This window comes from Macadamia integrifolia, chromosome 3 (genome assembly GCF_013358625.1).
Source record: "Macadamia integrifolia cultivar HAES 741 chromosome 3, SCU_Mint_v3, whole genome shotgun sequence".
In the NCBI taxonomy this organism is placed as follows: domain Eukaryota; kingdom Viridiplantae; phylum Streptophyta; class Magnoliopsida; order Proteales; family Proteaceae; genus Macadamia; species Macadamia integrifolia.
The window spans coordinates 14,909,068-14,929,850 of NC_056559.1; the positions used below are offsets into that span (position 1 = coordinate 14,909,068).

General features: G+C 38.6%; 3 protein-coding genes across 7 annotated transcripts; all 3 read right to left on the reverse strand.

Moving 5' to 3' along the window:
• Window positions 1–1,167: 1,167 nt before the first annotated feature.
• LOC122074728 (probable xyloglucan endotransglucosylase/hydrolase protein 10) lies at window positions 1,168–3,447 on the reverse strand. The gene is made up of 4 exons (XM_042639675.1): window positions 3,040–3,447; window positions 2,849–2,949; window positions 2,567–2,760; window positions 1,168–1,677 (listed from the first exon to the last, which is right to left on the reverse strand). Exons 1-4 carry the CDS (start codon window positions 3,224–3,226, stop codon window positions 1,275–1,277), a joined length of 885 nt encoding a protein of 294 aa, XP_042495609.1. The 5' UTR covers window positions 3,227–3,447; the 3' UTR covers window positions 1,168–1,274.
• A 1,536-nt stretch (window positions 3,448–4,983) lies between these two features.
• On the reverse strand, window positions 4,984–11,765 carry LOC122074622 (endo-1,4-beta-xylanase 1-like). 2 transcript variants are annotated; one of them, XM_042639530.1, is made up of 8 exons: window positions 11,273–11,765; window positions 11,124–11,183; window positions 8,928–9,274; window positions 8,696–8,855; window positions 7,929–8,278; window positions 7,479–7,656; window positions 6,719–7,255; window positions 4,984–6,315 (listed from the first exon to the last, which is right to left on the reverse strand). In XM_042639530.1, the coding sequence occupies exons 1-8, from the start codon at window positions 11,342–11,344 to the stop codon at window positions 5,203–5,205; spliced, it is 2,817 nt and encodes a 938-aa protein (XP_042495464.1). In that variant the 5' UTR covers window positions 11,345–11,765; the 3' UTR covers window positions 4,984–5,202. The 2 variants fall into 2 exon arrangements, with proteins under 2 accessions (XP_042495464.1, XP_042495465.1); XM_042639531.1 differs by having other exon boundaries at window positions 11,314–11,764.
• A 1,648-nt stretch (window positions 11,766–13,413) lies between these two features.
• Window positions 13,414–18,387, reverse strand: LOC122073301 (ubiquitin-conjugating enzyme E2 1-like). Of its 4 annotated transcripts, none has more exons than XM_042637860.1 (7): window positions 18,232–18,387; window positions 17,867–18,075; window positions 17,662–17,746; window positions 17,469–17,561; window positions 14,041–14,129; window positions 13,814–13,899; window positions 13,414–13,707 (listed from the first exon to the last, which is right to left on the reverse strand). In XM_042637860.1, the coding sequence occupies exons 2-7, from the start codon at window positions 17,939–17,941 to the stop codon at window positions 13,665–13,667; spliced, it is 471 nt and encodes a 156-aa protein (XP_042493794.1). In that variant the 5' UTR covers window positions 17,942–18,075; window positions 18,232–18,387; the 3' UTR covers window positions 13,414–13,664. The 4 variants fall into 4 exon arrangements, with proteins under 4 accessions (XP_042493794.1, XP_042493798.1, XP_042493797.1 ...); XM_042637864.1 differs by having other exon boundaries at window positions 17,867–17,999; window positions 18,232–18,382; XM_042637863.1 differs by having other exon boundaries at window positions 17,867–17,999; window positions 18,187–18,377.
• Window positions 18,388–20,783: the final 2,396 nt, after the last annotated feature.

The window sequence follows — 20,783 nt, forward strand, 5'->3', positions numbered from 1 at the left end:
CACATTATTGACCGAGGCCTAAGCACTGAGGCCCAGGGTCTGATATGGGCCCCCAAGGGTTTAGGTATGACTTATTTGTTTAGGGAAGAGGATTTTCTAAGGAAGTGGCATATGGGAGCACACCATTAGGGAGCGACGAAGCAATTTCATATATAGTGGGAAAGGGGTCATTTCCTATGAAGAGGAGAGAGATAAGGAAAGTGTGCTAATGATTAAGAGTCTAGATCCTGGGATACTTAGAGTTGCCTCGTGGTTCATGCCTCCCTAGTCGGAGGTTGGCCTTGGGTTGTGGTCTCTCTAGTTTGATATCCCCCCACCCCCACTTACGCAGTCCCTAATACCGCTGCGCTCTTGGTCTCTCTTCTCTTTTGCTGTGAATAAGTGCGATCCCTTGTAGGCTCCTCTTGGCCCCTATAGGGGTTGTTGACCCCTTGGTGGGTCTCTCTCTCTGTGTGGCTTCTGTAGCTCCTCCACGGTGTGTGTCTCTCTCTCTCTCTCTAATGCCACTGTGGGTCTTCTATGGCTCCTCGGTGGGGTGGATCTCTCTCTCTAGCCCCACTATGGCTCTTTTGTGGCCCCTCAGTGGGCCACCTTTCCTTGCACCGAAAGAAAAAATAGTCTTGAATCTGGATCCTCTCCCTATGTGGTGGCCTCCCCACGCTATCATTCACTTGCGATCTAAATATCACTTGAGCAGTGGGATACCATCTGGTGAGGGAAACTCCTCTTCCCAAATGGAGAACCTGATATACCCTTTAGGTCGGGTTAAAGAACCTTTTTCCTTTATTTTATTCGGGTATATACCTAGGATTGTAGGAGTACTGGCCGTTTTAATTATTATCATAAACATGGAGAGGATTCAGGCTAGGGGAGGCAGGGATGAACCATATGGGACTAATAAGAAATGGAACTGAATAGCGGAGCAATGTCCACACATTGTGTGAAATGTGCAGAAACAGTCCGTGTGATTGGAATCTTCAATGGGTTAATTATGCCGCCTCCAATTATAATTTAGATCACAAGTCAAGTCTCTGGGTGCTCATTATGTTGATCCAAAATCTCCTTTGATCAATACAAAACTTTCTCATCACCTTGCGGGAAGGTACAAAAGATGTCTTTCTCTAAGAACTGTGCTTTGCTTTGAAGGGCAGAGATGCTTTGATCAAATGGTCTTCAAAAGTTATCAAATTATATTGCATTTTCATGAGAATACAAAATAGAAAGAGCCTATAATAATAATAATCTCTCTCTCTCTCTCTCTAATGTAATATGGATCAATACTTGGGAAGAGAGCACTCTTTTGGAAGGGTGTTTTGGAATCTCTGGTTGTCTTGACAGTAATCATAGATGAGATGGTACTTCCTCACCCATTTGAATAGCCTCCTCTGCATTGGGGTTAGAGTGCTAAACTTGGCCTTGTTCCACCAATTGCTACTGCTCTCACTCCTGCAAAACCTTGCATTTCCCCTCCAAATACAACCATCTATGGTATAGTTCCTGAATGAGGCTATGAAGGGACCCTTGGACCAGTCAATCTTGTCCTTACCGCCACGTGTCGCCCAGCTATCTCCATTCCATATGGTAGCCTTGATGCTCATTGGTTGCCACCGAGGAAATGCTACTCCCTTGTCTGCATGGTTTCTATACACTCTGATGGGTACCCAGTCCACCATGAACCTACAAGAGGATCACACATGAACATTATATAATCAACTTCATAATTAGTTTCTCAAAAATCTCTTATTCTCTAATCAGAAGGTAAGAATGTAATAAAATAACAATGCAATAGGACAACAATTGACAAAAGAAAAACGAGAAAAAAGAGATCACACACAACATAAAGATTTACGTGCTTCATCCAAGATGGGTTATGTCCACGGCCAAGAAATAACTAGAGCTTCCACTATTTTAATAAAGAAATTACATAAACTTTGTTAAGTTTGTTTCGAATTTTTGACCTATTTTGAAGAATGATCCGCTCCAACATTTTTTTGTGGTGACCACAACCCGACGGAGTACATCTATAATGTACTATAGTCTTGTTGAGCATGCAATTGCAATTTGGGGGGTTTTTAGAGCTAGGGTTTTAAAGCGAATTTTCTTGTCGCTGTTTTGGTGTAATCTCTCTTCTACATAGTGAAACATCTCCTTCTTTGCCAAAGGATGTAGCACACCACATCGGTGTGTGAATCTCGTTAGATCTCTATGCATTGTGAGGATTTGTGTTTGTTTATTTTGTATTTATTGGGGTTTGCTATAACAACTTTAACCCTCACTTCTTTATGAGATAACATCTTATATATAGCGTTCTTTGATGTGTTACAATATGAAGAAAGCCTAATGCCCAAAAGTACAAAAATACCCCCAGTATAAACGGTTCACAAAAATTTGGGTCCTTCCACCCCCAACCCCCAAACCCACTCTCCGGTGAACAGGACCCCAGATATTGGGGAAGAATTAGTACTTCCTGGGTTAAATGGAGATCAGACTTCACCAATAACAAAGAAAAGAATTGTAAAATCATTTTGTTGAGACCCACAAGATTGAATTTCTGAAAATGACTTACACAATTTGGTGAAGATTCCATAGGATTGAATAGGTGTGGAAGTGTTTTGTTGGATCAAACCACAGATAAATCCTCTCCTCCCTGTTATCAAACCCATCAACATATATGTTTGTTTGAAGAATGTATGGCTGCCCAGTCACATTGCCAAGGAACTCGAAATCTATCTCGTCCCGGTTAGGTTGATCGGAGCTCATCTGTGAGCATTACCCAACATCTTACGATCAAACTATCATCACTAACATAAGAAAAAAATAGAATCTGAAATATAAGAGAGTTTCTTACATAGTAGGCCACAACAGTGCCAGCTGAATGACCTGGTACTAGCTTGATTTGCATATCAATCTCCCCAAACAAGAACATATCATTTGAAGCAAAACCAGCACCTATATATGAAAGACCCAAACAGTTAAGAGAGAGAGAGACGCAGTAAATGAATTGACACATTCCTTGGTCCTATGTTGTCCAAAGCGTACCAGATTCTTTGTCAAGCCTCAAGCTTCTCATTCTCCCATCAGCAGAAGTGTTTACATGGTTAGGAGACCACACAACATAGAAATCCTTATTGAAGTCCCCAGTAGAAATAACAGAAGAAAGTGAAAATTGGGTAAGATTCACAATGAGGATTCCAATGAAGATGAGAATTCTACAATTCTTAGCCATGGCTTCTGTTTGGTACTGTTCTTTGACAGATGGAAAAGAGGAGGTGGGCAAGGTTTATATAGGTAATGCATAATGTTGAGAGTTGGGAAGTTGAGAACAGTTAAAAAATGCAGGGGAAAGCAAGGAAGGTTTGTTGAAGCTAGCATACCTTTAGTAAGAAGCAAAGGAATGTTGGGCTGTTGGCACCTGGCCTCTCTGCTTCTGTTTTGGAGGATCTAGCTACAATGGTTTCACACTTGGATTTGAAAGAAGAAAAAAAAGATTAGCTTAGCTAGGCTAGAAAGGTTGTAACAGAGAAAATGTCTTTAGTTTTACCCTTTTTACTCGTGAGGCCTAAGGACTAGGAGACTCTTCTCTCCTACTCAGTCACCCATTTGACTCGTTCATCCTTCCTAATATCTAGAGCCACAAGATCAAGACACTTTTAGCTCTTTCTGGTTAAGACCCTAGTCAACTCGCCCGAGTCCAGCATTCAAGGAAATGAGCTTGATGGATAAGCATGTTCTTTATCCATCCAATGGAACTATATACCAAGCCTTGGGCATGACCTTAGCCTTTATGGGCAGAGGGTCCTTTTCCATGGAAAGGAAGTCCAGAAAGTGGGTGACTAGGATTACTTGGTCTTTCAAGCTTCCTAATACCCTAAACCAATGGGCAGGTTTTCATTTTATTCTTTCCCCACCTCTCATGCTCCCTTAAGGTTTTCTTTGGTTCTTAGCCGTTTAGACATATCTACGGCCGGCCGAGCTAGGCCAGGCCAGGCCTGTTCTGGCCTGCTCCAGTCAGGTTGGCAAGGGATTGAAATGGGCATTGCCATGCGTCCAAGGCTGGTTATATATATATATAATCCTATACAATGATAGCGGTAAGGAAATAGTAGTTTTAGTTTACTTAAACCTTTAGTTAGATTAATGGGGTGAACTTTAATCATGATAGATTATATTAAATGGGTTGGGTTCGGACTGGATTGGATTATAAGCCATTAGGCTAATGATTAACCCACCCATAACCACTCTGTTTTACCCTTTTTGCTTTTAAGGATTTGGTTGATGAGAAAACTCATAAAATTACAAACTTGAAGAGGAAACAATGGAAGAAACACAATCTGGAAATGATTAGCAATAGCAGCCAACAGGAACACTTTGATCAACTTCCAGATAAAAAAAGCCAATAAGCTGCTGCTGATGGCATCATGAAGGGTATACCTGATCTGCAATGGAGTAAAATTTTGATATAAGAGCAAGCAAGCTTCAATTAGAGCATCAATCCTTCATGTATTCCAGCCTTTATACAAAAGGTTTATGACATTTCTCCGGAGATCTGAAGCTTCAGTAACATGTACAAAAGATTACCCAAAGGCTAGTATGGTTATGGGTAACATCCCATATATGATCCTGTATGATAATCCCAACATCATCAGAACTGGGAGAAAGAGTCCCATCAAAATTGATTTTGAAAGTGCCCAGTAAAGGAGACAATGGAGAGAAGGTAGAAGTGATTGATGTGTATTTGGGTTAGGCCCTCCACTTGCAGGCTGGTTCAGTACATCCATGGTGATGGGAAGATGCCGAAGTGAAGAAATTGATTGCAGTTCTTCTCATTGATAAATATAGCCCCTCAAATACCCTCTTGTTAGTCATGAAGCCCTAACATCCCCCCACCCGGGCCCTCGGCATTTACCACTCATCTTCCTCCCTAGCTAATTTATACTAGAAGGTACAAATTTGTAGGTCACCAGAATATTACAACTATCCACATATTGGAAAATCAGTTCATTCTTTGCCTGTTTGACAACAAAGCAATCATTTACAAAACTATTCACAGATACATTAGAGTCCCATAGTCCATAACAAAGAGATACTATGGTACCCAACGAGATATCATTCATTTATTTCTCCCCTAAAAGGATAAAAGCATGGAACACAACCAGAATGGCGTTCCTCTTTATTTCAATCGAAAGGTGTATGGAGTATAAGTCACAAATTTATGGTCAACTCAAATGGTGACTCTCCCTTGTCAACAACAAACGTCTTAGTGGTAGTCTTTGTTAGGGTAACAACATCAACAGTGTATGTCCCTTGAAAGCCTCTAAATCTGAACTCTCCTTTATCATCAAGGTGTCCATGAGCATGGGACAACCACTCCTCCTTCAGAGCAAGGTACCTTTGGCCAGCTGCATTAACATTACCTTCTGCATCCACTAAATGTGAATTTTCACGGCTCATAAACAGCTCCCAGAATCCCCAAAGCATGATACCCTCCACAGCAGGATGAGCAAAGGCTTCTCGGAGCATTACCTCCAAATCATCAGCTCTAACATATTCATTTATTGAAGAAACATCTAGCTCTGTGAACCATATTGGAAGACCAAGTATACCCAGCTTGTCCAAGGCAGAACAAACAATAGGTCCAACTGGACTATCTATATGTCCTTGAATTCCTATCCCTCCCACAGGTGCACCTTGTTCTTGCAGATTGAGGATTTGTTCAATGTACTTCTCAGGAGAAGATCTAGTGTCGGATCCATCCTCGACATGGTAATCATTCACAAATAAGGTGGCAGCTGGGTCCAGTTGGTGGGCCGTCTTGAACATGTATGCCCTTACATCTTTGCCCAATCTGTCCTGGTAGAAAGAGCCATGCAGCATCTCATTGTTTACATCATAATGTCTGAACTTATCCTTATACCGCGTGAGAAGACCAGTAAGCCGATTCTGAACAGCTGTCATCAAATCATTTTTGTTCAACGATTTGATCCATGACTGGACAGTGCTTTCCACTTCCCAGAAGATGCAATGACCTCTGCACTCTATGCCATGGCTCTTACACAAGTCAAGAATATCATCCGCATCCTTGTAGTTAAACTTGCCTTGTTGTGCCTCTGTCCAGTACCACTTCAACTCATTTCCAAACACAGACCAGTTGAAATGTTTTACAAAGAAATCGACAAAGTCTTCATTATCTATGTTTGTCCTGTTGACACATGCTCCAAAGGGGAAGCTATTTTGTGTTTGTCTGACTCTCACAAATGTGCCAAGCAAACAATCATCAGCTCCCATAAATTTCAGGATGACATCAAGCTTTCGTATCTGCAAAGCAAGACAATTTGAAATAATTCAACAGAGGAAGCAGCATATAAAATCCTCTGAGTTTGGCAATCAACCAAATGAAACTTCCAACTCTACTGGTTAATCAGGTCCTTCAAAGTACAAAAATAAATAATGGATTAAAAAATTCAATGATGATGCTGAAACATGAATACTGCTATGTTTTCTTTAGTATGTAACAATAATAACTCCGCCAAGTAATTTTCAACTGGAAAGTAGATTATCAAACTTCAAAAATCTATCTTTTGGCCATTAGGTAATTACTTAAAAGCCATCATTACAAAATCAATTTACTTAAAAACTCCGAACTCTGAAACTCTAAATCATGTTTGTGCTAAACAAGAAAAAAAAAATATCAGTCACCATGTAATGGGTTTTAGTTTACCTCATCAGTCTGCTTCTTTAAATGTTTAAACCTCACTTGCCTGTCAACCGGGAAAATTTGAAGTCCAGCAACCATAAAGTTAACCCCTGAAGAAGGACCCTGAATGTATACCATAACTTTGGATGGTTGCTTCTCAATTCTAAAAGATCCCCCAAGTTCATGCCACCGGTCATCATTAACTTCAACTTGACCCCCGTTCACCCACTGACTGTCCACACCAAGTGCGACATTAATATTCTGAGGAGTTTTCACTCCAGGACCAACACGAACCCAAGCAGACACTTGATATGTCAAGTAGAGTTTTATCTTATCTGTAATTATCTGAGCAGGGCCCATCCATGTTTGTGTACGATTGGTCACAAGGATGTACCGGCCACTAAGAGGTTCATGGGGTCCAAGAGAGTCACTTGCCATTGGAGGAAGCAAATGAGGCGAGCCAGTAGCAACACTCATGGTACAGTTACCAAGAGGAAACCACCCATTAAGTCCACTATCAAGACGGCTGTTCTCAATTATATTAACTCCAAAAGCAGCATTCTACAAAACAATGAAAGAATAAATGAACAAATTAATAAGTCAAACAATCCTTGGAACACACTTCACAGTAAGATCATACTTGTATCAGACTTCCGAAACTGAGAATCTGGAAATGAAAGAAATCTCGGAAGATAGCCCCCCACCCCCACCCAAAAAAAAAACACGAAGAGAGAGAGAGATTGTAGTATGCATTTAGGAGAAGGCTAATACATGGAAGACAAACCTCAATAACAGGTGGAGGTGAAGGGGGGACTTTTGCCGCATGTTTTACTACTAAACTATTGACAAGAATATCAGTGCCTGGAGGTGGCCCTTCTAGATATACGACTACTCTTGATGGTGAAGCATTCAGGAGGAACTTTCCCTGCAATTGTGCCCACTCTTTATCTGATGCCTGCAAACTTCAGGAGCAACCAGCTTCTCTTAAGAAATTTCAGAAAATCTCAGGGTAAATATCAATGACATACAGTGATGATGGTATGAAATGATTCTCATTTGCACTCTTGAAAAACATTGTGGTCAAGAAGATATTGAACAACAATAATATCAAATGAAAAGAGTTGCTACATTGGAAAGTGAAAAAACTTTTAAAAAATAAATAAAAACTAAAAAAAATGAAAAGAGAAAAAGAGAGAGGAAAGAAATAAACAAGAAGAAAGTAAAGGAGGCTAACCTTGCAATGCCGATATATTGTTCACGCTGGTTTTGATCTTGGACCCATAAAGTAGAACGTACATTAGCATTAGTGACATTGTTCCCAAATATCCGGACCACTGCAGTGACCTCATAAGCAAGCTTCCTCTGTACCCTTCCAGTGATCTCCTGCTGAATTCCATTCCAGCTCTGGGTGCGCTCAGTTGCAGAGGCAAAAAACTTTCCAGACAATGGTTGTATTTTTCCATCTCCCATAGAATCATGTAACGCAATCTTGCAGCCTCTACCAGACCAGTTATTAAGGCCATCATCAAAATGGGGGTTCAGTATAATGTTCTCGTCATCAGCAAAGCACTTCATTGTTGCAGTCTGAAGATAAAGATCAGCACATATTTTAGGTCAGCAGTTTCATGATTTCAAACATCTTACAAAGATAAGTTACCAAATATTGCAGAAAAGCCACCGAGGGATGGAGAAAATTTATGTCGTAAATATTTTAATGATTCTATTGTGATATAAATAAGGTTAGTTTTTACATTTTACTTTGTACGCTTTTCATGATTCTATTGTGATGTAGATAAGATGAGTTTTTAAACCAGAAAATAAGTTAAGGAATGCCCAACTTCATGAAAATAAATTTTTTTATGCTTTTACTTATACAGTTATAAATGTTTTCCAATATTTCAATGTCAACTCACTCAACAATCTCAAATTTTCCAACTGCATACTGAAGCTTTCACTTGAAAACAATCAGATAAAAAAATAAAAAACTAAAGAAATGCATACCTCATGCTCTTTGAGATTGGAACAGATGACATAAACAGAATCTATGAGCAGGTCTACTCCAGGGGCAGGCCCTTCCAAATAAAACACTACCCGATTGGGCATGGTCTCTATTGAGAATGTGCCTTCCAACTTCTCCCAGCGGTCCTTCGTCACAGAGGCTCTGTGATAGACAAATCCTATTAAAATGGATTGAGAAGACTAGCCATCATGAGTGAAAGGGAAATTCTGCTACCTTCCAACAAACAAATGGCTAGTTGCTGAGTCTGGGTACTCAAGTCTTAGCGTGGCTTGGACTCCAGAGGATCCCTGAAGAGGTCCCAGAACTCTAACACGAGCGGAGACGGTATAAGTGGAACCAGGTGAAACTCTGCTTGTGATATCTTGTTCCAAGCCTTGCCAGCATGCCTTCCGATTTGTGACAACAGCATATCTCCCACCAGAGTTTGCTGATACCGCATTGAGGTAACCTGGCTCTCCTGACACAACATAACCATCACAGCAATTGGGGTGCCAAGACTGCAGGCCTTGTGAGAAGTCAAAGTTCAGGATGATGTTGTCAGGCCTGTTATCTTTCACTTTCTGGAATGGGAAAGCAGAGAAAAACTAATAATATGAAATGTTGAATATGCACAGTAACTACAACAATTTAGCACTAGAAATTATCGAAAGGAAAAGAGGAACAACATTTAAATTCAATGTAGTATCAATTTGGAAATGAGATGCCCAGCCGTTATAAGGTTATCCCCCCCCCCTCTTTTCTTTTTTTTTTTTTTTTTTTTTTTTTTGGGGGTGGGGGGTGGGGGGGGGAAGAAGTAGAAGAAGGAGCAAACGTTCTTTGCTGCCTGTTGGTACTCTCAAAAAAAATTCGTTCATTTGTGGAAAATTCAAAGTTGAACATCCCAAATCTGGAAGTATTTCTAGGGTTTGGAGGCTGGCTCTTTATGCTGAATTTTGTGGCTCTAAGTCTCTAAAACAGCGTGTGCCTCTGAAATCCGTTCCATCTCTACATTCTTTTTGTAGCATAAGAGAACTTTCCAGCCAACAAATGCAAATTTCAAGCTCCCATTGCATCATGTATTAGAATCTTCCATCCTCTTCCAGACCAGTAATTGTTGCCGTCCTCAACAAATACTTCCATATAATTCATCTTGTCTGCAGTGCTCCCCTTTTCTCTCTCTTTCAGTCTTTGCAGATAACTTTGGACTATGTAGGATGCTTCAGGCATCAATTTGCTAGAAATTTTAAATGGATAAAAAACACAGAAATTTTGTAGAAGCTGAAGCAGGAAAAAAACAAAACAAAACAAAAGGCAGAGAATATTATGTATGGTGGACTATACTTCTCATAAATCTTGTATAGCTCTACTTGGTCAATCAACACTATTGGATAATGTCTCAACCACAGTATCTTTACCAATTAACAATTTCAAGCCTCCCAATTAATCATAAAACCTTCACTTGAAATCATGAGGCAGGAAAAGAGAAAACCAAACTAAATGTGTACTTCACTCTCTTGATTAGAACAAGAAACCACAACAGAATCTATTAGCAGGTCTACAGTACTCCAGGGGAAGGCCCTTCCAAGTAAAACACAACCTGGATGAGCATGGATTCCAGACAGGATGTCCCTTCTAACTTCTCCCACTGGTCCTTTGATGCAGAAGCAAATAGACAAATGCCATTAACACAATTTGAAGAGCCAGGCCACCTTAACCCGAAAGAAATTCTACTACCTTCCAGCAAACAAGTCGTTAGCAGCTGAACCAGGGTTTTCCAGTCTCAATGTAGCTAGGACAACATACGCTTCCTGAGGAGGTCCTAGCACTCTGACAAAAGCAGAGGCTGTATAAGTCAAACCCCGTAAAACTTTGGCTGTGTTATCTTGTTCCAAGCCTTGCCAGCATTGCTTCCTAATTGTAGTAACAGCATAGCTTCCTCCAATGTCGACAGAGACTCATTCAAGGTAACCTGACTCTCCTGAAACAACGAACCCATCACAGCCATTGAGCTGCCATGAATGCAACCCCACAACCTCCCCACACCACCCCCCCCCCCCCCAAAAAAAAAAAAGAAAAAAAGTCATGGTTCAGGATGATGTTGTGACCCAGATTTGTCTAGGAATCGACACCATTTCAGTATCAGATGAATTTGGAAACGGCATTCTCATCCATTTTTTAATTTATCTCCGATTGAGAAAGATAAAGACCCTACACGAAATACCCCTAGAATGTTGATTTCTACCCCCAATCAGAAAAACCTTTCCCATATTTTAAAACAGAGCTGAAGATTAATAACCCAAAGACCACATTGAAACAAGTTCAGAGTCCGCAGAAAAGGAGATAGCAATCAGTGATCAATCATAACAATTGAAAAAGGAAAGGAGAAAATATTTCAGGAAACAAAAAAGAGATCAAATGAACAACCCGTACCTCAGATTCACAGACGTGATGCTTATTTTTCAGTGGATTCTCCATTGACTGTCTGGGTTTCTAACGCAGAAATGATAAAAAAAAATAAGAAGGGTAGGCAAGTAAGGAAAGAAATCGGCAGAGTACAAATGGTAGAAAGAAAGGGTTACCAGAGAATAATCAGGGGTTTGATGGGTCTCGGGGATTCGACCTGTGAAGCAGCACGTTGTGAACTTCTTCATTTATGTTGCAGTGTTAGACTTGAAAATTGGAAAGTGAAGTCTACGAAAAGCGCGGGACCAACCAACCAACCAAACGATCAAACTTCCCTTCCCCAGAAGTAAGGAGACAAGTCTGTCTTAAAACTTAATCCTTTTCCTTCTTTTCTAAATTTTCTCAAACCTTTTCAGTGAAGAATCCTTCACTGGACGTGGGTAAATCCAAACAACAAAGGGAGACTTTGAAGTCCATAATTGGATCATTCCTCCTAATGTACCACTGTTAATATAAACTTCCTAACCCGCAAAGACCTTTTCTCTCTGATCTTTGTCTTTGCTTAGATTGTTTATTTACTTCAGCACCATTCTTCATTCCAACTTGAAGCCTCCATACTTGTATTGCACTGGAAGGTATTTGGTTTTATGAATTTATTATGAAAATATTCTTATTATTTAATGCTTCGCTCCTGCCTGTAATGGTCTTCAATGGCAAGGCAGAAGACTTTGAATCTTGGAATTCTGTTCATTGGTTTGGTAGAGCTGGTTTCAATTTTATGAGCCCTTTTAGGACATTTTCTTTTTGTGATAGCAAGGTATGACCAAGTTTTCCTTCACCCACCACTTTTTCGCTGATGGATGGGAATCTTTGGTGGGAGTCTTTCAGATTTGATGCAAGAAGAATCATAATCAAGGTATTTACATTGGAATCATGAAACCGTTTGATAAATGATTCTATTTTAATTTAAAAATTAAGATCATTCAATAAATGATTTGATTTTGATTTTAATTATTTAAATTAATTATATTTTTATTTATATATATATATATTAAATAAGGAAGAAAGAACGTTATCTCTTGGTTTCAGACACACCCTCCCACTGGCCACTCCTGTAAATGTTTACCTGTTCGAAGCGGTAGTGTTCTCTTGCCTATTGAATAAATGACACCTTCATGATCTCACCCCACATTGATGCAATTGTTTATATTTTCTTTTTTTACAAACAATTATCTTTATAATCGGAATATTATCTAGGATCCAGGAAAGCCCTTAAAAACCTTTATTGAAATAATCATAATAATAGAAAAGAGTATAAGGGGGTACATAAACCCCACCTTACCCCAATTCATAGAAACATACCACTTTCACCATGTAAAAAAAAGCCCATCAAGAACTAAGAATTTATATTCGAAAAACTAGCAAGCCAACTTTGTCTTCCGGAATGATACGAATAAGATCTCTTGGGAGAATTTAACCTCCAAAAATAATCATTCAAATTTAAAAAGATATTGTAAGTTTATATTAAATAATTGTTTATGTAAGAGTATGTTTATATTGAATAATTGCTTATGATTTATTTTATGAGAAAAGGTTATCGAGTGCTACAATTTCTATGAAACCACTTAATAAACAGTTCAGTTTTGATTTCACATATTTAATACATGATTCAGTTTCAGTTCCTACTTCTGACAACCAAAATCGAACCAAACCATACCATTTAACCAAAACCACACCATTTAACACCCTTAATTATACCTTAACTCTCCAGCTTTCTCTTTACCGTGGATGAAAAAACCTCCCTTTAATAAGGTATCTAATGTTTGGACTAAATCTTCCTTCATTTCCCCTGAAGAATGAATCTCTCTTTTTTTTTTTAATCCATGGGTTTTGATAGTTGGACGGAACTCTTGATCCGGATAATGTGAACGACATTTTGAACTTCATACATCAACAAGGTGCAAAGAGGATAATGACATCCGATGGTTAGATTCTCTTCACCCACGGTGAAAACAAACTTTTTCCCTAATGTTATAATCACTTATCTCATGTTGGAGAGATTCCATACTTTATTGCTATTGGATTGAATGTGACTGGGAATGGAGAAAGCCCCTCCGGAAAAAAAATTGGTGGAAGTGGCTACATGTAAGCGTTTTCAGGCACAGCAGAATCATCAGGAGATTCCAACTTTCCACCCTCTTATAAGCTATCCACCAGCCACATTGGTTTGATCAATGTACTGCAAACCCTGCCTCTTTGATCCCTCCATACATCCACAGTGAAGATCAGTTGTTGGGGCCATCTAACTTTGTATGCATTTATATGAACTTGGATGCAATTTCTTTCAAAATCCTCAGGAAGCTGTACACATTGTTTGTTCATGAAAAGACCATATTTGGAAATTACAACATTTTGAAACTGGGAAAGAGTACCAAGAAGTAACGGCGTGGCAAAAAAAACGAGAGTAAAAATCTATAATCACAGACATACAGCTCAAGGAAACCTTCTCCATCATCCATGAATTCTTTAGTCAACGGAATAAAAAAATACTGGACATGGCAATCAAATCTACGAAGATTCGATGGATCTACGAGCACACCGCCGCACTCTCCTGCAAGCCACATAATTGAAGAAATCAGTTGAAACTGGTCTCATTCTGGTAAACCAAAAATGAGCAGGGAAAAAAACGAAAACAAGCCTACTGGTAAGTTACAGACCTGTTAAAAGCCTGGCGATCATGTTGATACAGCTGAGCAGCTTCAGGATTTGCAGGACTTGCTGGGTTTGGATCAGTGAGAAGTGACTGCAACATTTAGAGAACCATTAAGAAAAGTTTTTACATATAACCCACCTTGTTGAATGCATGGTGTGTGAGTGCATGACTAGACCATATGCTGGGCATGCTGTTCATGAAGATGGACTGAAGGGTTATATGAAAATTTACCTGAATTGATGTCAAAATAGTAGAGACATTGTGACAGGGCGACCATGCATCCTGGATGATGTCCATGCAAAGGGTACCATCACGATAAACTGCATACCATTTATAAAAAAAAATAAAAATAAATAAATAAAAAGGTATTTAAACATGTGAAGAATCTTCATCAGCAGATGAAAAAAGCAATTACTAGAATAATGTAAAAGAACAAAAATGTATTTAAACTTCCATTGAAATGAAATAGCACATAAAATATAGCCTCCTGATTTCCCTTGCATGATGAAAGCAAAGACATCATAAGAAATTCACAACTATTAGTTTGTACTGAAACCATATAGTAATACAAGTCTTTAAATTATAACAAATTCACATCATTTGGTGGTAAATTTTTCCAAGTGATAAATCTTCGATTCTTTGACTTTCTCCTCAATGTCAAACACCACGAGGTCAATTTTGCAATCCCAATGTAAAAAAAAATAAATTTTTTTTAAATAAATAAATAAATAAAAATAAAAGCCTATAAGAAATTCATAACAAGAAGTCTGTAACTTGTATATACAAAGACTCTAAGAAGGATATTCCACCAGGAACTAGGAAGTAGATATCAGATCTCTCCCGTAAATTTTCCAATTATTATCGTAAGTTGTTAGATTGTTGTCCCATTAAAAAATGTGATTTTATAAATACACTTAGATGAAATGTCAGAGCAGAAACAGGAGAGAGAAAGAGATACCGACTGAACTTCAGCTTCAGACACATTTATCAAAAAGTTAAGGAATAGTGAAATGCAGTTGTAGAATCTTTACATATTAAGTGATAACTGAGCTTCCATGAAATTAAATGCACAACCTAAGACTACAAAATGTAAAGCAGTGTTATTCATCTGAGAATGAAGAAAGTGTAGATCAGCTTTCTGGGGACTCACAGATATGACTGATTTGTAGTTCTGAACTGGTGTAAACGAAAATTTTCAAAGAGAGATATTTCAATTATGTTTTAAAGCTAACATGTGTTTCTCAATAACAAGACTATCATAACAAGTAGAGCAACTAATCATTGCAACTGACAGTTTATAAATGGAGACAACTTAGCAACAATCTCAAAATAATATTTCAGCATGAATATTAGTAGAAAATAACAGCCCAATGCCACTGGGAAGAACAATTTGTATGAAGTACCATTTTCTCAGCTTCTTGTTAGGTAGTTCTTATTCAATTTAGAAACATTTTTTTTTAAATTTCCAGTTAATGATAAACATTTTTAGCTCATAGAAGTTAATCAAGTCTCTACCAGCCAAGTAATATCTAGAACATTTCGGCTGCCAGCACTCCATAGCAGTTCCATGTTTATGTTTTGTGACAGGGGAAGAAACTCAGATCTCTAAAATACAGTAATAGAAATATTTTGTGGTAAGTACAGACCTTTCAAGCATCTGTCAGTATGGAAGCTAGTTCTTTTTAGATTACGCAAGGGACTTAAGGATTTCAAAAACTAGCCTTGGCCCTCTCTTTGCCATGACCTTTTGTCCATCTTGTGGGAAGATGGAAGTTGTATTTAATTCCTTCACAAGTTTTATTTTTATATTTGCAAATAACAAAAAAGTGATAAAGGAATGAGAAAAAGCAAATGACAACATATATTACCCACCAACAGAAAGTGGCTCAAAACAAACAACCAACATGTCACAAGGAATACCAATCCCAAAAGACAACCTAGGATGTACAAACCCTCTGCTTAGCCAACTTAACAGCCAGCTCATAGAATCAATATTTGATTTTGAAAGATATCACATCCCTTGATACAATTTTTATGGTTATTCTTGAAATACTTATTGTTTCTTATCCCCCCACCCCCACCCCAAAAAAAATATATATATATATAAAAGGCAATGTAAAAAATTACTTAAAAACATCAACTTTATCTTCCTCTGAAAGTACAGTTCCTGAAATTTTGAACATTTGTTGTGCATAAATGTACAAGCAGAATCTTTTATTTCCCTCTCTTGGGATAGAGTTCAACAACTATCCCTGTAGATGCTTTTGTAAGGTCTGTACTTTCCACAAAATAAATAAGAGGCAACTACAGGGATAGTTTTTGAACTCTATCCCTGTAGATGCTTATGCTCTTACCTGCTTTTCCACTGTATGGATACAGCATCTCCAGAGAATGGCATGTATAGGGATTTGAGATAATATATCCCTTCACACAGCTTGATTGTAATAAAAAGATGCAAAGTTGCCTATAGCAAACTCCACCTCCACCCCAACCCTCACCCCTCCCCCCACTACCCACCCCCCCACCCCGCTCCTCAGAAAAAAAAAAAGAGTTTTCAATGTGTGTGAGGTTTGGAATAAAAGGAGAGCCAGGTGTTGCTAAAAACCATTACAGTTGAACTCAGTTTATGTGGCCTCGGGAAATTAACAGTGGAGTTCCAATATGAGTGACAAGAAGAGAAAGAAACCAAGAGAGAGGATTGCTAGTACACATTCCAATTAGGGGAAACTTAAAAAACTAGGTGTGCTTCTATAGTTCTATTGATGGTTTAAAAGCATAATTCTATGATATACACCATTTCTTGGGAGTGGAGGTAGTGCCATAATTTATTCCTATTCCCACTCCAAGATATTGCAAGTTCATTTATGAATAATGCCATGAATCACTATGTGGACAAATTCTTATATACAAGCACACGTATACCTGAGACCATGCAAGTAAGTTATGTTAGAATGCAACCATCCCAATCTTTTCTTCTCTCTAGATTCTTTAGAACATATTGAAACCTCCTATTCTTAATTTCTAGAGAAGAGGGGGTTGTCTCAGGCTTTTGCCATTCCAGACTTGAACCAAGCAACAGAGATCGAGGCATTTTTCTTACCTTGCACAGCAAGAGTAAGCAGTAAACTCGAAAAGACAAACTGATGAAGTATCAAGATAACACAATAACTCAAAAACATTTCAAAGAAAAAGAAAACCCCAAAGGTTCAGAGCAAGAGAATGATGTCAAAATATCATGATATGCCTGTGTCCATTTCACAGGAAGCAACGTTTAGTTACCCATGTATGTAACCAAGACATGGTGCATGCTAGGAAGTCTTCAATTTCCCCTCCAAAATTCCTTGTTTGGAGCACCAAAAATGATTAAGAACCTATAATTTTAAAAATTGCATAAAATCCACCCCAATTGACTCAGAAAGAGCTAATCGGATAATAGTAGACCAACTCTCAGAAGTCAGAACAGCAAGGAGTAACACATTCAACACTCAAATAGAACCAAATACTGAAGCAACAAGAACCAATTAGTAGATGCAGCTCAAACACGGAACGCTATTCAATCATAATTTGAGAGGAATGAAGGCCGAAGGCCGAAGGCATTGGCATTATCCATGAAAATAACAGATCCACAGATGTCACAACAAAATGAGAATGACACTAACCATTGGGATGGAAAATTTCCGAGGTGAAGCGAACACGAGGGGGTTTCCCGGGATAGTTATCCCCGAAAATCAACCGCAACCCAAAAACACCACCTGAAATTTTATACACAAAATTGAGAATCCGATTTAGAGCAAAACCAAAGTAAAAAATAGAAGCAATCCCACTGCTTTCCTTTAAAAGAATCCGATCTACCTTCCCAAGGAGTCTCATCAGGACCGAATATGCTTGCACTCCAAACGAACAAATTGTCTTCAGATAATGGACTGGCGCTGCATCCCTGATTCAAGAAAACAACAAAGGATTCAATTCAATTCAATCTGAATTCTAAAGGCATTTAACAATTCAAGAACATACTTCATAATAAAAAATAAAAAATACAAAAATCCTCCCCAATCACCTCCGGAGGCTCGTTTATGATGGTTTTGAGATCGGACATAAGCCGAAGCTGCGCGGACGACGATGAAGACGCCATGGTCGTAGGTCAGTAACAAATCGCAAACCCAAATAAGAGAAGGAACTCTCGCTTCTCTCTAATCCGTAGAACACACAAAATCAACGCAGAAGAAGCATATAACTCGAATTAGCAGAAAGATCGATCGGGAACAACTGAAAAAGAAAAGGAGAAAGCAATTGGCTTTTTTTTAATAGCTGGTGACAATAATTCGGAACAAGAAGAGCAATTTTTATTTTTATTTTTTAAAATTTTTTGTTATATACCTGTAACCTAATCGTTTCCCGCAAAAAAGGAATCAAAATTCTCACCTTCCTCCCTGGTAATTTCCTCTTCGTTGCAACTTGCCAGTGGGGTTTGCTGTAACCCAAGTGTTACTCCAAAAGGACCAACAAAGTCCATTTTGGAATTCGGATCGATCCTTCCTCAAATTCCCTATTCTAGTTTCCTATTCCTGCGAGACCCCTCTCTCCCCTCTTTACTATCGACTATTAATCTTGACTGCTGACTTCTCTAGTCAAACTATTTTTTTGTACGGACTCACCGATTGGATCTCTCCAACTACTCTCCCAGACTCAAACATGCGTGTGGCTGTATGCTTACCATTTGAGCTGCGTGCCATCCAATGGATTCAGATCTTCTCTAATGCCACTAGACGTCTAATACGCATTTAGTAATTGAAAGGACATAAAGGGGCACATGTGATTTGGGTATGTGTTCGAGTCCCCTAACCATTTGATGCTCACTGGATTTTCAATAGTATTGAAGAGGATTCAGTTCCCCGAGTATTGGGCTGCATCCCCCCCCCCCTTTTTAGGTATTAGATTGTGTGCATATGCCTGATTGGAGGGAGAGTCGTTGGGAAGGACTTGAGGATTCATAGCTTGATCTTTTATCTAATGGCCATACTTTATGTCAATTCAAGGTATGGTCATGATCTGATGGTACCAGGGAAATAGAGGACAGAAGATTTTTTTGGAAGAAATAAAGGAAGAATGATTTAAAAAGCCTTTATTGTGAGGTAAGGATGATAGTAAGGGTGTCAATGACCGGTTTTGGTTTTGGTTTTGGTTTTGGTTTCTATTGAGTTGAGTTGAAATTTGTTAAGTTGAAATTCATTTCGCTTTCAGTTCAATACAGTCCGGATTTTTACCTGTTCCTCTTACCAAATTACTATTGGTCCTCGCTAGCTAGGTCAGATTGGAGCAACATTGTATGAGAACATATTATCCATCTTCGGGGACAAGGGGTGGAATGACCTCTCGATCTACTTACTGTAGCTCAAATACCGATTTTTCGATGTTACATACATGTATTTTTTTTCTTTTTAAGTAACAAATAAAAACGTATATTTTCCCCCTTTTTTTTTCGTTTCTTACTAATTTCTTAGATTTTTTTTTTATCTGTTTGGTTTGATTTTTCTGTTTCAATCAAACCATTTGGTCCATTTGGTTTGTTACTAGTCTCCAAAAAAAGCAATCCGAGACCACCCGATAAGGATTTATTCAGTTTAGTCTGATTTAGTTGATTCCAATCAGTCCAACTACTTCGGTTAGATTTTGGCACCCCTAGGCATGGTTATGGAAAATGGAATGGAATGGTCAGAATTACTCGAATTAGAACGATATCAACCTTGAAGAAATTATAAGCTAGTAGAGGATGGAGTTTCTAGCTCAATGGCAGGCAGCTAGGCATTTGAGCCCTAGCATAAGTCCAAGGAAGGTCGTTCGTTTGACTCTCCTCCCCATCTTGAAAAAATAGTAGTGGTACTACGTATAATATTACGTTAAACGTGGCTAGGGAGAAAAAGATCCTCTCCAACATCAACGACCTTCCTACAACTCATTCAAGGGCTGGGAGGGCTAGGACACACATACCAATGTGCATCCCAACACCCCCAAATCTTGGATGCCTGTTGGAGAGGAGCTTGATCCCTAGTGAATCCCCCTAGTTGACCCCTCGTAAGTCCAAGGAAAGTCGCTTGTTTGACTCTCCTCTCCATCTTGAAAAAATAGTAGTGGTACTATTTATAATATTACCATTTTTTTTTAATAATATTACGTTAAGCGTGGCTAGGGAGAAAAAGATCTTCTCCAACACCAATGACCTTCTAACAACTCATTCAAGGGTTGAGAGAGCTTGGACACATCCCAATGTGCATCCCAACACTCCCAGCCCTTGGATGTTCGTTGGAGAGGAGCTGAATCCCTAGTGAATCCCTCTTGGTGACCCCTCGTAAGTCCCTTATCTAGCCTTCTTGTGAGTCTCTATGTGGCCCTTTTTGTGGGCTTACCTAGCATAGTGGTCCTTCAACTAACACAAAGTATCTACATATATATATATATATATATATACACACACTAGCAAAAACAAATGTGCATATGCACATTGACGAAACATTTTTTTAAATGAGGTTTTAGGTTCTATGTAAGATGGATTTCACTTTGATTCAATTTTTTTTTTTTTCCTTTTTCTGTGTGTGTGTGTGTGTGTGAGAGAGAGAGAGAGAGAGAGAGAGAGAGAGAGAGAGAGAGAGAGAGAGAGAGGGAAGTGTGTGATCTAGATTAGGTTTTTGCTGAACTTGGTGAGTGGATTAGTTCTATTGGCAACCCCTGAAGATATCTAAACAAAATAAGATTTATAGAAAAGAATATTGAAACAGACATGGTGATAAGCCATACAGAGTAAAAAAGTTTCAATATCTTGATGTTAAGCTCATCATCAAGTCAAATATCAACAATTTTTGAAAAGAATAAGTTGCTAAAACTTACAGAGAAAAATCAAATAAAATGGAAGCAAAGAAGATAGAAGGTAGGGAATGTAGATGATACCAGAATATAATTGAAAGGAAACCACATGGACC

Coding starts and splice junctions, on each gene's coding strand:
- LOC122074622 (XM_042639530.1), bottom strand. CDS start 11,344: ATGAAGAAGTTCACAACGTGCTGCTTCACAGGTCGAATCCCCGAGACC. Junction 7,657..7,928: donor CAATATATCGGCATTGCAAG/GTTAGCCTCCTT, acceptor TTGCTCCTGAAG/TTTGCAGGCATCAGATAAAG. Junction 7,256..7,478: donor CACCTCCACCTGTTATTGAG/GTTTGTCTTCCA, acceptor ATTGTTTTGTAG/AATGCTGCTTTTGGAGTTAA.
- LOC122074728 (XM_042639675.1), bottom strand. CDS start 3,226: ATGGCTAAGAATTGTAGAATTCTCATCTTCATTGGAATCCTCATTGTG. Junction 2,761..2,848: donor GCACTGTTGTGGCCTACTAT/GTAAGAAACTCT, acceptor TAATGCTCACAG/ATGAGCTCCGATCAACCTAA. Junction 1,678..2,566: donor TGGAATCTTCACCAAATTGT/GTAAGTCATTTT, acceptor ATCCTCTTGTAG/GTTCATGGTGGACTGGGTAC.
- LOC122073301 (XM_042637860.1), bottom strand. CDS start 17,941: ATGGCGTCTTCATCGTCGTCCGCGCAGCTTCGGCTTATGTCCGATCTC. Junction 14,130..17,468: donor GGAAATTTTCCATCCCAATG/GTTAGTGTCATT, acceptor AATGGTATGCAG/TTTATCGTGATGGTACCCTT. Junction 13,708..13,813: donor GATCGCCAGGCTTTTAACAG/GTCTGTAACTTA, acceptor TGTGGCTTGCAG/GAGAGTGCGGCGGTGTGCTC.